This window comes from Haemaphysalis longicornis, unplaced genomic scaffold, assembly GCF_048455015.1.
Source record: "Haemaphysalis longicornis isolate Haplotype H1 unplaced genomic scaffold, Haemaphysalis longicornis Haplotype H1 scaffold_1, whole genome shotgun sequence".
In the NCBI taxonomy this organism is placed as follows: domain Eukaryota; kingdom Metazoa; phylum Arthropoda; class Arachnida; order Ixodida; family Ixodidae; genus Haemaphysalis; species Haemaphysalis longicornis.
This window is the reverse complement of record NW_027526203.1, coordinates 461,909,126-461,922,410: the sequence shown is the minus strand read 5'-3', so window position 1 is coordinate 461,922,410 and position 13,285 is coordinate 461,909,126. Positions and strand designations below refer to the sequence as shown.

The 13,285-nt window shown below is 50.1% G+C and overlaps 1 protein-coding gene across 1 annotated transcript; it reads right to left on the bottom strand.

The window, feature by feature from the left end:
• Positions 1-2,816: 2,816 nt before the first annotated feature.
• On the bottom strand, positions 2,817-12,538 carry LOC144173490 (uncharacterized). The gene is made up of 3 exons (XM_077701895.1): positions 12,019-12,538; positions 6,491-6,629; positions 2,817-3,211 (listed from the first exon to the last, which is right to left on the bottom strand). Exons 1-3 carry the CDS (start codon positions 12,440-12,442, stop codon positions 2,821-2,823), a joined length of 954 nt encoding a protein of 317 aa, XP_077558021.1. The 5' UTR covers positions 12,443-12,538; the 3' UTR covers positions 2,817-2,820.
• Positions 12,539-13,285: the final 747 nt, after the last annotated feature.

Genomic DNA, 13,285 nt, shown 5'->3' with positions numbered 1-13,285 from the left:
AAGTGCTTACAACGACAAAAAAACAAAGATGCGGCGCCTGCTTCGCAACAAGGTAGAATGTAGCAATGGCGACCAGCAATTGATGCGATGCATCGAGCAGCTCGAGAACACTTTTCTGGGACCAGATGCGAACGCGAAACAGGCGAGATCACGCAGTTCTTCCTTCCGCGATAACAAAAATTCGTTTCTCCTGCGAACCTTCTTGCCTGTATACGAAAGCTCCCCTGTGCTATGGAGCTTGTGTTACCACCATGAGCTCGTATTTCAGTGACCTAGCTGGACACAAATTTTCGACATTTCGCTTATCTCGAAACTCCACTTATGTCGAACCTTTCAGCGTATTTTATGAATTCTTGTTAACGAGGGATTACTTTAGAAGGGGTGATCGCGCGCCTCGTGCCCCGGCGCACGAGAAGAGATCGCGCACTGGACTGACTGACTGAATAAACTTTATTGAAGTATAGATGGAGGAAAGGGGGAAGGGGAGAAAAGGATGGGAGAATCATAGGTGGAACCCTTTGTCCAGGACTCCACTGGCTTCTGCTCCCGTCTTCGCCCGGTTGATTAGGTCCTTTTAGATCTGTAAGTCGGGGCTGACGAGGGCGGCCTCCCATGATTCACGGGAAGTCAGTGGCGGGTTCTTTAGGCGTTCGGCCCCCGCCCAGAGGTGTAGAGCAGGCCCACGTGGCATGGAAGAGGGTAGCAGTATCTCGGCATAGACTGCAGTCCTCTGTGTAGTCGGGGTGCCGTTGTTGGAAAATCTTCGCCCAGCGAGATTTATGTACGAAGGTATTCGTTTGAATCTTACGTAGCATCTGGGCTTCACTTGCCGTTAGTTGGCGATGCGGGATTGGATATGTAGCCCGCTCTTTTCTGGCATTTTGTAGGTATTCACCGTACGTGTGGTGCTAGGGTATCGTAAGACGCCAGTCACAGGGGGGTGGTGAGTGATGTCGCACGCTCGCCTGTTCGCCGCCTCGTTACCTGGCAGTCCCTCGTGTCCGGGGGTCCACGACGTCTACGTAATGTTGTGAACTTTCTCGAGGGATTCCGGAAGTACCTTTCGAAGTGAAAGTGGTATATTCTTCCTGCCTCTAGCATTCGCACGGCCTCTTGCGAATCGGTGATGATGTTGAGGCCGCGGCCATTTCCTTCTCCCCAACGAATCGCGAGAAAGAGGGCTCCGGTCTCCGCGTGTTTTGTGGTGGGGTTTCGCATGGTTTAGTCCCAACCAGTTCTAGTCCGTATTTGTTTCGTAACTCGAGTGGTCCTTGTATGCTGTCCGGATGGATCGGTCATTTGAAAGAACAGGAAGGCGAGCGACACGACGCAGACGTTTCGACAGGTGACGCTTCCAAATGTCTATACTCGGGTACAACCGGTACAACTTGAAGGAGTACTGACACGAAATTTTCGTGTGAAGGTTTTTTTTTTTTTTTTTTTTTGCTGCTATTGGTGCCTACCAACCCACTAATCATAGAATGATACATTAGACGGCCGATCGCAGCGTAAATAATCATTTACGGCGTCGTTTATTCGTGTCAGTTTCGGTTTCGACAAAACGAACGCCAAGATGCCGCCATGACGGGAGTGCGCACTCGACGTCACCTTTCTTGTAGCACCGCTGCAACGTACACTCTGCCGCTGCCGGTGTGGGCAACGCACGCGCGCGCTATATAGTATATTCCAGGCACTATACGCGCGCCCTGACCGGCTGAGGTATTCACCATCCATAGCGCCCGGGCAGCATGACGTCAGTCCCAAAACCATTACGTGAACACACTGCGTAGCAGGGCGCGCCAACCGCAGCCAGCGCATTGGCTACCTATCTTTCTCACCCCTTTCTCTTCCAATCTTTATATCCCCCTCCTCCCCTTCCCCACCGCACTGGGTTGTATGCAGGTGAGCCCCCAGTTGGGCTCAATAATATCCCCAGTGCACTTCCTTTCCTTTTCACCCGAACCACCGAGAGAGAGAGAGAGAGGCTATCACGGGAGCCCCGACGTCGGCAGTTTGGGGCAAGAAGCAGGTGATGTCATGCTGCCCGCTCTGGGCTTTCTCGTGCGGGCAAAGATTAAAATGGATTTAAAATATTTTATACTGAATGGTTACTGTATAAACTTTTTGGGAGATATCTCCAGATAAAAAGGAAGCATTTTACATACTTATCTCAGCTTTGACATTCCGTTGCTGCTGTGCCTCATCACCGCAGCCGCGTGTTACTCCGCGCGGCGGAAGTATATTGCGTTACTGGAAATATTTTGAAAATTGCACGAGCCTTTTCGTAATTTTTTGGTCTTAATATGCTTATAAACTACTGCAGCGACACAAACTACGTTAGAAAGGCAGACAATATCATGCATTTATAGCAATCTCCTTAAAAACGCGCGCGCCCGTTGACATCCGGGTCCGTCGCTTAGGCGGAGTGATACCGCACATGAGCTATTATCCCGAGATTAGCGGTTTCTGCAACCCGTAAAGAAGCCGAAGGGCTTTCTGCTGTCTGTGCTGCGTCGACTTCCCTGCCACTTGGCCCGCCATAGTAACTTTATCACCTGACTGAAGTGAACGAGGGGAAAGACGAAGGTTGCGGGAAATTGGCTCTGTCCCACTTGTTATACGCTCTCAACAAGTTTATCAGGGCATGGCGAAACTTATAAATACTGGAAGTGTTACAAGGTTATCAGAAAAAGGGGCGGTGCCCTACGCATTTTGGGCTTGCCAATCATTGATGGGCCCTGGAAACAGTAAAAAAAAAAAAAAAAACTGCTCGTTAAAACGTAGCGCGTCCAAGACTAGAAAAACAGTGTGGCCCAAGCTTTATTCCGTGACACACAGAACCGCCCTCATCTCCAGGCTACTCGTGCCCGTCGGCGTCTTCCATGGCGGCATCTGCTTGTTCCCGTTAGGCGCGGACTGCAACTCGGACTCGTGCAGCACCTGCAGCATCTTCACTTGGCTCTCGCTGCGCACCCTGGGAGGCAGGCGTTGCAGGGCCGGCACCAAGCTCAGGCAGAAGAGCTCCTCCGAGTCCGATCGACGCTGCTCAGCCACGGCCGGCGCCGGGGGCTGCTGCGGCGGCAACAGCGGCTGCACTTGCGGCAGCCGGAACTTCACCTCCCCGGGCACGACTGGCGGGGAAGGCTCCTCCTCCCTGCTCTCTTCGTCCATCGGCTCAGTCTTAATCGCCGCCGGACAGAGTACGACGCCCCTGCGAACGGCCACCATGAGTGTTTGGTGCGACATACACACATTTGCGTCAAGGCGCTAATTCCCTGATTCAGCGTTCCCTAAGGCTGGCTGAGTGATTGAGAGAGGTGAAAAGTTTGTAAAACACTCTGTTTACGACGAGTATAGATATACATAGAGCACACCGAATTTTCCAAATCTCCTTTATGTTTTTTTTTTTCCTTTATCGACTGGTGTGCTTGTGAGTCATGTCCTCACTAGAGCCCAGAGTTTCTGAATACACACCAGTTGAGAAACTCCCCATTGGCCCCAAGTATCAAAACACGGTCCGTAGTTGCCCCCCCCCCCCCCCCTCCCCCTTCTGGGCTGGAGCGGACGGGGACAAGCACAGGGCAGCTTGACCAGCCCTGTCGTCAGTCGGCAGAAAGTTGTCGTAGTACTCAAGTTCTTGTGGCTGCTGGCTGCTGCAGTAAGTCGTAAAAAGAAAAACCGTAAATGCGTAAGTGTATATTACCTAATTTCTGCTTTCCGATGTAAAAAACAAGCTCTATTTTATTAAGTTTTGTTGTTAAGTAAATGTTTAGCAGAGTTCAGTCCAGAAGTCTGCTTGAGCCCACCATTCTTTGCCCCCTCCCTGTGTAGGAGGTGTAAGCGGGGCCTTTCCTTTTTTTGGGTGCCACAACAAAGACTAACCAGGAGCGTACTGTTAAGGCGAGTGGCAGATGTGGTTTCAAGGGGGTACAGAATCCGTGGGGATTGTTATATGCCCTCTTTGAGTGCCCACTAAACTAGCGCTCGTGAGCGGTGCTCCCTCACTGACCTTTCTGAAGGGCCAACGTACACTCCAATTAGGGGTGTAGTCTTTATTCATCAAGAAATGTAGTCCCTAACAGAACGAAAACCCACGGGTAAATGTCGACCTAAACAGGTAAGCATGTTTCGGTATTTTATGCAATATATGTGAATACTCATATATTATATTGATCTTGTCTTATAAATGTACGCGAACCAGGCCATTCCCATCGTATTCTAAAGCGCAGTTTTGATATTTATATTGGTGCTTCTAACAGGTGTCTGCAAGACCTGTGGAACGTAGTTTTAAGCATAAACTGTCTTCAGTAGTACCCGACCTACCGTCAAATTTTTTTGCGTACATAGACGGCCACTTTTAGCGCATATTTGATAAATAAAACGCAGTCGTCAGTGCAGGTGATTGAAGTGGCAATCGAGTACTCGCCCATGACTCCTTCGGGGAAAAGAGTAAATTTGGGGTTTGGTACATACGCTTTATAGTTCACTGTAAAGCCCATGAAACTTATACATACATCAGCGTTGTTATGATTTGGTACCATAAATGGCATAAATACAGGACGATAGTATGCATAAACCTCTATATTCAGCTAGGGCAAGAAACTGCTTCCCTTTCGAACCCACTTATGGTCCACCTGGTGTCCAAAAAAAAAACGTTCTAGGTCGCGTTATAGTGCGCAAAAACAAGACGGGCCTGCACCAACACGTGGCCGGAGGCCGTGTGGGGAATCGGTCAAGAAGTAATAAAGGCTCTGGGCACTGTTACTAGCAATGACTGCTTACTTCCTAGAGCTTATTTGCTTGCTTGATCCCTCAGACGGTTCATTTTAGCGCTTCTTCACTTGATTACATCCCGCGGCGAAGGTCAAGCGTTATTTATATAGAATAATTATAAAAAAGTCTGCTCTGCTCATAAAAAAATCAAAATGATTTCTTTTGTCGCATTTCGTTGTTGCAATGGTACTGAATACGTTACACACTCACAAAGTGCAGTTTAGTTTTGTTCTAAACCACGTCTATTAGGCCTCGTCGGTAATCCTTTGGCGCTGCAATTTCTGCACAACTGAAGTCTACAGCATGGTTGTTGAAAGTCTCATTGCAGAGATCTCTCAGCCCAAAAATCTGTCCATGATGGGGCACACATTTATAACAGGAGCAGTGGAAAAGAGAATGTGGAGCCGGGCGTGCCGTGTAGCTGTATACAGGGTAGCATTATTAGAGTGCACATCGGCATTTCCGAGGACTACCAGCTGACAAGTTCATCCTCCTCAATGCGATGCTCGCTAGCCCGGGGAGCGGCTTCATTCTGCTGTCTAACCTATTTGACGCTGTTTAAGCCCATTTGTGCGGGGCCCGGTGCCCTCCCCCTCACCCCTTATGCCCATGACACGAGGCTGCAGTTTTGCCTCCCATACAGCAACCACGTTTCGGACGCAGGTGATATGGCAAAGCACTCATGTTAAATAATATTGTTACGGGAAGCAGAAGTGGAGGCTGGAACATAACTCATAGCTTAACGGGACCCACGCCGACGACGATGCACTTACTCAGCTCGAGCTGTCATAACCGCATTGTAAATAGATTCATTCTCTTTAATTGTTAATAGATCGCTTCAACTTATCTCATCCTTCGTCTCACCTTCGTCCTGCCGCCACCTAACAATATTAAAAAAAGTTCGAGTTAATAAAATAAGTAAACTTAGTGTTCTCGCACTGTGATGGTACAATCCGTGTTAACAACCCTGTACTAATCCCTATTCGCCCCACATAGCGCGGATAATTGCCCTGCTTCTCAATTTCTAAAGCCACTAATTTTGCGTACGTTCTTGCCAAAACTGAGAAAAAAATTCGCTGACAGAGTCTTCTCGGCGACGGTGCATAGCTGTTGCTCCAGTAGCACGCATCTCTGGATCCTGGAGTTGGCGGCGCTGAGCCTCTACTTGGGCAGCACTTCCTTCGTATCAGGAAGTAATCGTGTCATCAGTGAACGCACGACAGCGCGCCCTACTCTGGCGTTATCTCGTAGCGCGTCGCCGCCGCGGAACACGTCTCGCGCGGCACCCTCGGCATACAGCCCTCCTCCTCACACTTTCGCCATACTCTCGTCCTCCACTTTCCTCCTAGCTATATCTGCGGTGTCCTCCTCGTTCTCTCGGTTACAACGAGGCCGATGGCGAGAGACGACGCGAAACCACCGGAGCAGCCGCTTAAGAGCTGCGCTTTAAAAAAAATGTAAGAGCTACGAAATGAGGATGAACACGGCGAATCCAGTCGGGATTCCTTCTTACTTCCTTCTTTTTAGTATGCTAGCTCGAACAAAGGCTCTTTCTCTTTCCATGAGTAGAAGGGGAAGAGGACGCATGCCCTTCTGACAGCCGAAAAGCGGAGATGGGGGGAGGGGGAGTCGTACGGCGATGCGGTATGCAGTGTCCCAGGTGAAACAGCGCACACACACCGCCTAGGGCGGGAATTTGTATATACATGCAACTCACGTGCGCGGTCGCCGGTAGTTGTCCAGGAAAGTCATCTCCTTTTCCAAGACATCCCATTGGCCCGTGGTTGCCACGTGCCCGCGCTTCCGCTTGAGGTACGTGTCCCGGAGCGTGCGCCACCTAGTCTGGCACAGATCCACTGCGAGCGGAATAGCGCGTGCGTGGTTAATTAGAAACAGCTGCATCGTAGACGCGGCAGAAGTTATGCCGGCCCTGTTGTTCGTGTCGGCCTATTCCACAGACTATCCCCTCGCCAGCCTTGTCTCTTTACCGTTTTATTGGCCGAATGGGAAGGTAGCGGAGGAGATTAGACAACAAGGCTCTCTCTACTGCGCACCCTCCCACCTCAAACCTCACCACTGTGCTCATCGCCTTAGAATTAGATCGTAGCGTTGCCAAAGGATGCACACACATTTTTGACACAACTGCATAGCTCGCGGAGCTTCTGGAGGAGAAAGGGGACGTCTGTGACTTGGTACTAAACAAAGTTTCTTAAGATGTATACGCAGCAAAAAAAAAAGGGGGGGGGGGTACGTTCACACCAAGCTGAAAAGCTATATGTGTGCGAAATCGGTAAGGGGGGGGGGGGGGAAGAGGAGTTGACTCCCACAACTTTCACTACGAAATGCCGAACTCCTCCTAAAAAAAATCCGCGTGACAGCAAGTAAATCATTTCACCCGTTTTCTGTCATGCCTGATGACACAAATCGATCCAAGCTCAGCTATCGCTTTCTTCTTCCCCATTATACGAACACGTCTCTAAAGCAGGTTCCTGGACTTAGCTGCTCTCTTGGGCACGCCGACTGCGCCAAGGAAACTAAACTGGTCAATAATCTCCCCGTTTGAAGGAAGTCTCGAGCTATGGATGATAAGTTTACGTTTCACGCATGCCCGTAATTGCATTACAATCGGGCAACGCAGCCCAATTAACCCTGCTTTTATGTGGGACAGCTGCTGCGGCACGTATTTTTATAGAGTATTTCACAGATGAGCGTGGCTTCGGCGTCCCTGACGTTGCCACCGAGCTCACTGTCACGCTTACTACGCATGTCAGAAATGGCGCTGCGCCAAATATATTCTAGGATTTAGCCCTCTACATTAAGTATTGCTCTATTTTCGATATGTTTTTGTTGGGAACCAACAATGTTTTCGAATCCACGTCGGCATCAAGCCGGTGGAGATACAAAAAGTTGATTTACTCAGCCAACTGAACCACTCACTGTGGTGAGCAACAACTTTCAGAATAATTAGACGCATTGAAGCGCTTTGGAGTACTGCAGCTATTTCCCACAAAGAATAAAATTTAATTTTCAAATTCTATTGGCATTACACAAAACTGTTCCCAAGCTTTGTAGAAAAGAAAACACTAGTAAATATCGCATTAATCTGCGCATAAAGGGAGAGAGAACGAGGGAGAATAAATCTCTATTTGTCGAGCAGATCGAGGGTGAAGTTATCGTCCTCGCCCCGTGAAAGGCATCCGTATTCCTTAGTTTCGACAGGCTGGCTTCGCTCGGGTCACATGGTTGAGCCGGGTATCCGGATCTGGGCTGGCCAGGGAAACCTTCCACTGCTCGAAGGGGCAAATTTGGGGTGCGAGGCATGCCCATACTCTGTGGTATATAGGGTGCCAGACTGGGGCAGTAAGCACAGAGGGGAAGTTGTTGGGTGGGGAAGATGAGGTGAGTGGGATGGGGGCAGGTGTTCGTCTGAAACCGGCGCCAAGTTGTGGTTTCCTCCCGGTAAAAGCGCCATGGTGATGGGAGGCTGCAGCGAGTTTGCCGGTAATGCACGAGCATCTCTGAGCAGCCACTCAGGGGGTGGGGCTGATCGGGGGGGGGGGGGGGGGGGGTGAAGGAGGGGGGCAGTGGCCTGCAAGGGGCTCGGTGTACGTATCGCAAGTTCATACTTGATACTATTCTTCTTGACAGTGTACGCAAAACGGGCACAGGTAATCATTACTGCTTACTACAGGTAGCTGTGCACGCAGTAAAGTAATCACTTCCTTTTTCTTTCCCCCATGTTCAACTCCACATGTTTTGTAAGAGTGGGAAGCAACTTTATTTCCTGTAAGCCAGTTGCAACTGCAGCATGGTCCCTTTGCCCTCTGTCTTCGTCATCCGTAATATTAATAACTTGCAAATACCAACTCACCAAACTTGCAGCACTTTACACATGATTTGAATGGCAATTTAAAAAGCGGGGAGTAGCGCAAGGGGGGGGGGGGGGGGGGGGGGGGCGTACTGTAGACGCCACATTCCTTACACATACAATAACGGGGTTTGCACGGAGTTCTGTACACACGCTGCTGACTGGTAAACCCTTGGGGGCGTGCTTAGTATATACGTACACACGGTGAGAACGACGCAAGAAGCCCGCAGTGGTTTGCAAAGCATGGGCACACACCAATCATGCTGCAACAATAATTAGCTTGCCCACATCTAAGTCACAGTGGCCCGGCAGGATCTGGGCACCATGTCAGGAGATACCGGCAGAGAAATAAATCGAACAATGTTAGAACAGCAGCAAAAAAAAAAATACACGGGTGGTGAGAAATGACAGGGAATACCACAGAATCAGTCCTCCTATCTTCCGCGCTCGCTCCCACCACACTTTCATCATTACTAATCGCTAGTAAGTGAGAATGTATAATAATGGCGTTATTAAAATAAACGGCGCACTGTCATGTGCAACAGTTGTTTGCATATGAATAAGTCAGAAGGTCTTTCTTATTTTCCTTATGGTACGGGTACGTCGAAACCGCGAACGAACGCTACAACTGACGCAGCGAACACAAATAGCGACAATGAGGTGCCGTTACGAATTTCATAATTCAAGCTATTGCGTGCAGAAGAGCGACATTCGCAGTCGCAGGTGTATCTTAACAATCGCGCAGCTTTTCAAGATGGCAAGCCAGCCAAAAGAGCAGCGCTCTTCTGAGTCGGCCGGCGCTGAGCGGCTCAGCGTTCACAGCCTTGACCTCCTGTCAGAAGACGCTGGTGCTTTGAACTAAACGACAATTGACTGGACAACGACCATTGCCGAAAAAAAAAAAAAAAAAAAGGCAAACGGCGAGGGAAAAGCGAGGTGCGTTCTTCTGAGAACAAGAGAAACTACCAACACAATAAATGTGCCGTCATCACCACGAAAAGGACACCCTCACCGGCCGAATGGCCCGCGAAAAACGAGTCAGCTGGCACAGTGCATTTTTTTGTTAATTATACCTTATCAAGCAGAGGAGCGTGGCTGCATAATGAATAGCGGCATGAATTCAATAACTTTGTTGGTGTTTGCGCTGCTGAGCACGAGGTCGCGGGTTCGATTCCCGGCCGCGGCGGCCGCTTTTCTGATGGAGGCGAAAAGCAAAAACGCCCGTGTGTACGAGATTTCGGCGCACGATAAAGATCCCCAGGTGGTCACAATTAATCCGGAGCCCTCCACTACGGCGCGCCTCATCGCCTGCGTTGCGTCGGCGCGTTAAACCCCACAATCAATCAAACTTTGTTGGTGTCTAGGGAAAACACCTCAAATCGCAGGCATCTCTGTGGGGATTCAAATCATAATATTTATTCGGTGTATCGCCGTTTCTATCCAACGCCACAGCATGCGCGAAGCGGATCATCATCATCATCATCATTTATTTACCCTTAGCGGTCCTATCTCGGACATTACATAATGGGGGGGGGGGGGGCGGACACGACAGCACTGAATGGTTATGATAACTGAGAGAGAAAAAACACGATAACAGCAATAACAAGAAGATTGCACAAATGGGGGAAAGGAAAAACATGGCAGCTTACATGTGTTCGTTAAAACAAAACGAAAGAACACAGAACGGCAGGAAAAAGCAGATGGAACACAAAAAAAAAAAATATGAGCCAACATGTGAAGCAGGGTTAAGAGGCTTCGGGGAACAACAAGAAAAGGTTGTTCGACCGCATGGGGTAACATGGGATTAAAAATAGACGAAAAAAAAAACATCACAGAGAGCTCGGCGGCAACGTCGGAGACGCCCAAACTACGCGTTCATTTGTAAAAATTGGTGAAATAGACGCAATTGACGTACGCCTTCTCTGCTATTTCATTGGCTCCGCTCCTGATGGCTGTACACCCACTGAAAGATGGGTTTTCGTTAGAATAGGCGTTCTAATGCTGCGAATCAAAAAGACAAATCCGGTGTTTATGGCACATAATTTAAAAGTGAAAGCTCGGAATTACCCATTCAGAATAAGAAAAATCCTCGGGGCAGTTAAGTCTGCTTACGTTCTTTAAGGCCAAAAAAAAAACATTCATAGCGATACTCATTACATACATACATAGTTGCTACATCGTGTTGGAGCCCCCCTTCCTTCACTTTTCTGTCTTCGTCTTCATTGGTAATTACCGGATCGTAGACCCCTCAGACGCCGTAATGAGATGATATGAATCTGTGACACGAGATACGACGCGAATTATACTTGAAAGAGGGAGCTAGAGAGAACAAAACTTTTATTTGGCGTATTTGCGTACGGGTACGCACGCGTACGCACGCGCAAAGGGTGCGGCGGCTGTAGGGAGCACGGGCACGGCTCCAGCAGCCGACGGCGTTCAGCAATAGAAGCGTCGCGCCGCCGTGCCACACTGCCGACGGCCGCCAGCGGCGTGACGCCGCAGCTTTCACCCGGAGCGCGACGCCGCTGGCGACCGTCAGCAGGGCGGCACGGAAAGTTCGACGCTAGTGTGCACGTACCTTACACCAGCAGGCCGCAGAATAACGCAGCCAAACGAGCGAAAAGCGAACTTTGTTTCCCCACTCAATCGCGCCATTTGGGCCCATTCAGCAGTCTCGGCAGCCCGCGTGGCTGTGGTCAGACAGCACGTGCTAAGCAATGCATACCCAATCTCTAGCCACCACGCGGACCCCCTTCTCCCAAAGTGCCCGCAGAACTGTCTCGTACAGCGTGTATAGCCCATTCCTTATCGGATGAATTTTCTTTCCAACAAGTACAAGAGCACGCTCCAAGGAAGCTTTCACGATCTCGCACACAGTTCTGCAAAGTTAAGAACTCAGTTTCTCTAGCGCGAACTCTGCGTCTGTAATACCCACTTCAGGCGCGAACGCACGTCAACAGATGAGATAACAGGCACGGGTCACAATCGGTCTCTTAGGAGAGTCAAGTCCCCGCACTCTAAAAACCCAAAGTACGAACACGCGCGGCGCACACGGCATAAGCCGACTCTCATGTGATCCGGGTTACGCAACTCACAGCGAACTACCAGAGGACCTTACGTTACTTGCGGACCGAAGACTTTTGCTTCCAAAAACGCCAGACGATCCCCCCCCCCCCCCCCCCCCCCCGCACACACGCACAAAAAGCGAAGTCGTCGGTTTCTTTTAATGTGGTCCGTATTTCGCCCTCTGCACTCTGCATCATTTCCCTGCTACAGCCAACGCTGCCACGCTACCTCGCTTCTCGAAGCCGCACATGTGCTTCCCGACCAAACAAGGCCTAGCGCCTAGAACGCCGATGCAAGCACGCTTTACCCACCGTGGCCTTCCAGGGCGAAGGCAATTTTGGCCCACGCGGCCTCCCTGGCGCCGGCTTTCTTGGTGAACTTGGTGTGCTGGTCCCACAGCGCTGAGTGCTTCTTCACCGCCCGGACGAGCATACGGTTAAAGGAAGGCATATTTCTTGATGGCCGCTGCGTCGTACTTTCCGAACTGTGGTAGAACTGCGCCACAGAACAGACTGCGCCTTGACCGAGCGGGTGCACGTGACACATGCCGTCCTTCAGTCTTCCGCGACCAGCGTCTGCAAGCTTGAGCACGGGGCATGCGTTCGGAAGCCTGGCATCTGGGCGCTGACAGGGTGAGCAACAGACGCTAGCTCTGTTCTCATACTTGCAGGCGTTGATTGCAGGTGACAGCTTGCTGTGCCGGAGATCTTGCCGACCCACGTGCGCCGGTGCCATGGATTCGAACTTATTTTTGTTTCGTCATGACATTTTTAAGGATTGCAAAAGCTTGCGGCTGCGTCAAAGTCTTGGTTTGGAGGGTGCATCTAGCCAGCCCTCCTACAGAAAAATGTGTCTTCGAAATGCATGTCTCCTCATCGCGGCAGAAATAGCGCACGAGTTACTCCGTTGCTTCAAGCAGACGATTTAAAGAGTTTAAACTGAATACCCGTTCACGCAGATGGGAATCGGCCTGGGATCCTTCAGAAGTCTAAGATCCCTTTTTAGCGCGAGGGCACTGGGCGCCGCACCTCGTAATACTGCGTCTGTCGGTGTGAAGCCTCAGTCAAGGTGACACAGCGAAAGGATGCTTCGGGAGAAAGAAGAAGATGAGTTGCCAGGCAGCGTCCGCTGGCGCATCCCGCCGTAGCATTCCGAGCGCGTCGCCTGCTACAGTTCTTCATGCCGCCGTTGCTAGCGTCACTAAATAGTGACGCTAGCCGTTGCCCCTCTGCTACGGGGACTTAGCTAGTCAGGAACTAGAAGAGGCTGGATGAGTGACCGCGCTAGGCAGAGCGGCTGCTGTACGGGCTGATGGAGAGCGCTGGTGCAGCGGATGCACACACGACGACCGACAGTGTGGAGCGGCGATGAGAGTATACAGGTGCCGTCATAAATAACTGGAACAAGGATTTGTGAATATCAAAAAATTTTTGTCTTACTGGTCTTATGACAGCCATTACCGGTTTACATGGAAGCTTTTTTTTTTTTTTTTTAGGGAGAACTCCTTTAAACGTACACAAACGAAGCTCAGCAGTTTCAGGGAGAAAAAAATTCTGTAAATTTATAAGAGACCGTATT

Excerpts from the sequence above, each read along its gene's own strand:
- LOC144173490 (XM_077701895.1), bottom strand. The coding sequence starts at position 12,442 with ATGGCACCGGCGCACGTGGGTCGGCAAGATCTCCGGCACAGCAAGCTG. Across the intron at positions 6,630-12,018 it reads CTTCGCCCTGGAAGGCCACG|TGGATCTGTGCCAGACTAGG; the intron begins GTGGGTAAAGCG and ends TTCCGCTCGCAG. Across the intron at positions 3,212-6,490 it reads AACTACCGGCGACCGCGCAC|GGGCGTCGTACTCTGTCCGG; the intron begins GTGAGTTGCATG and ends GGCCGTTCGCAG.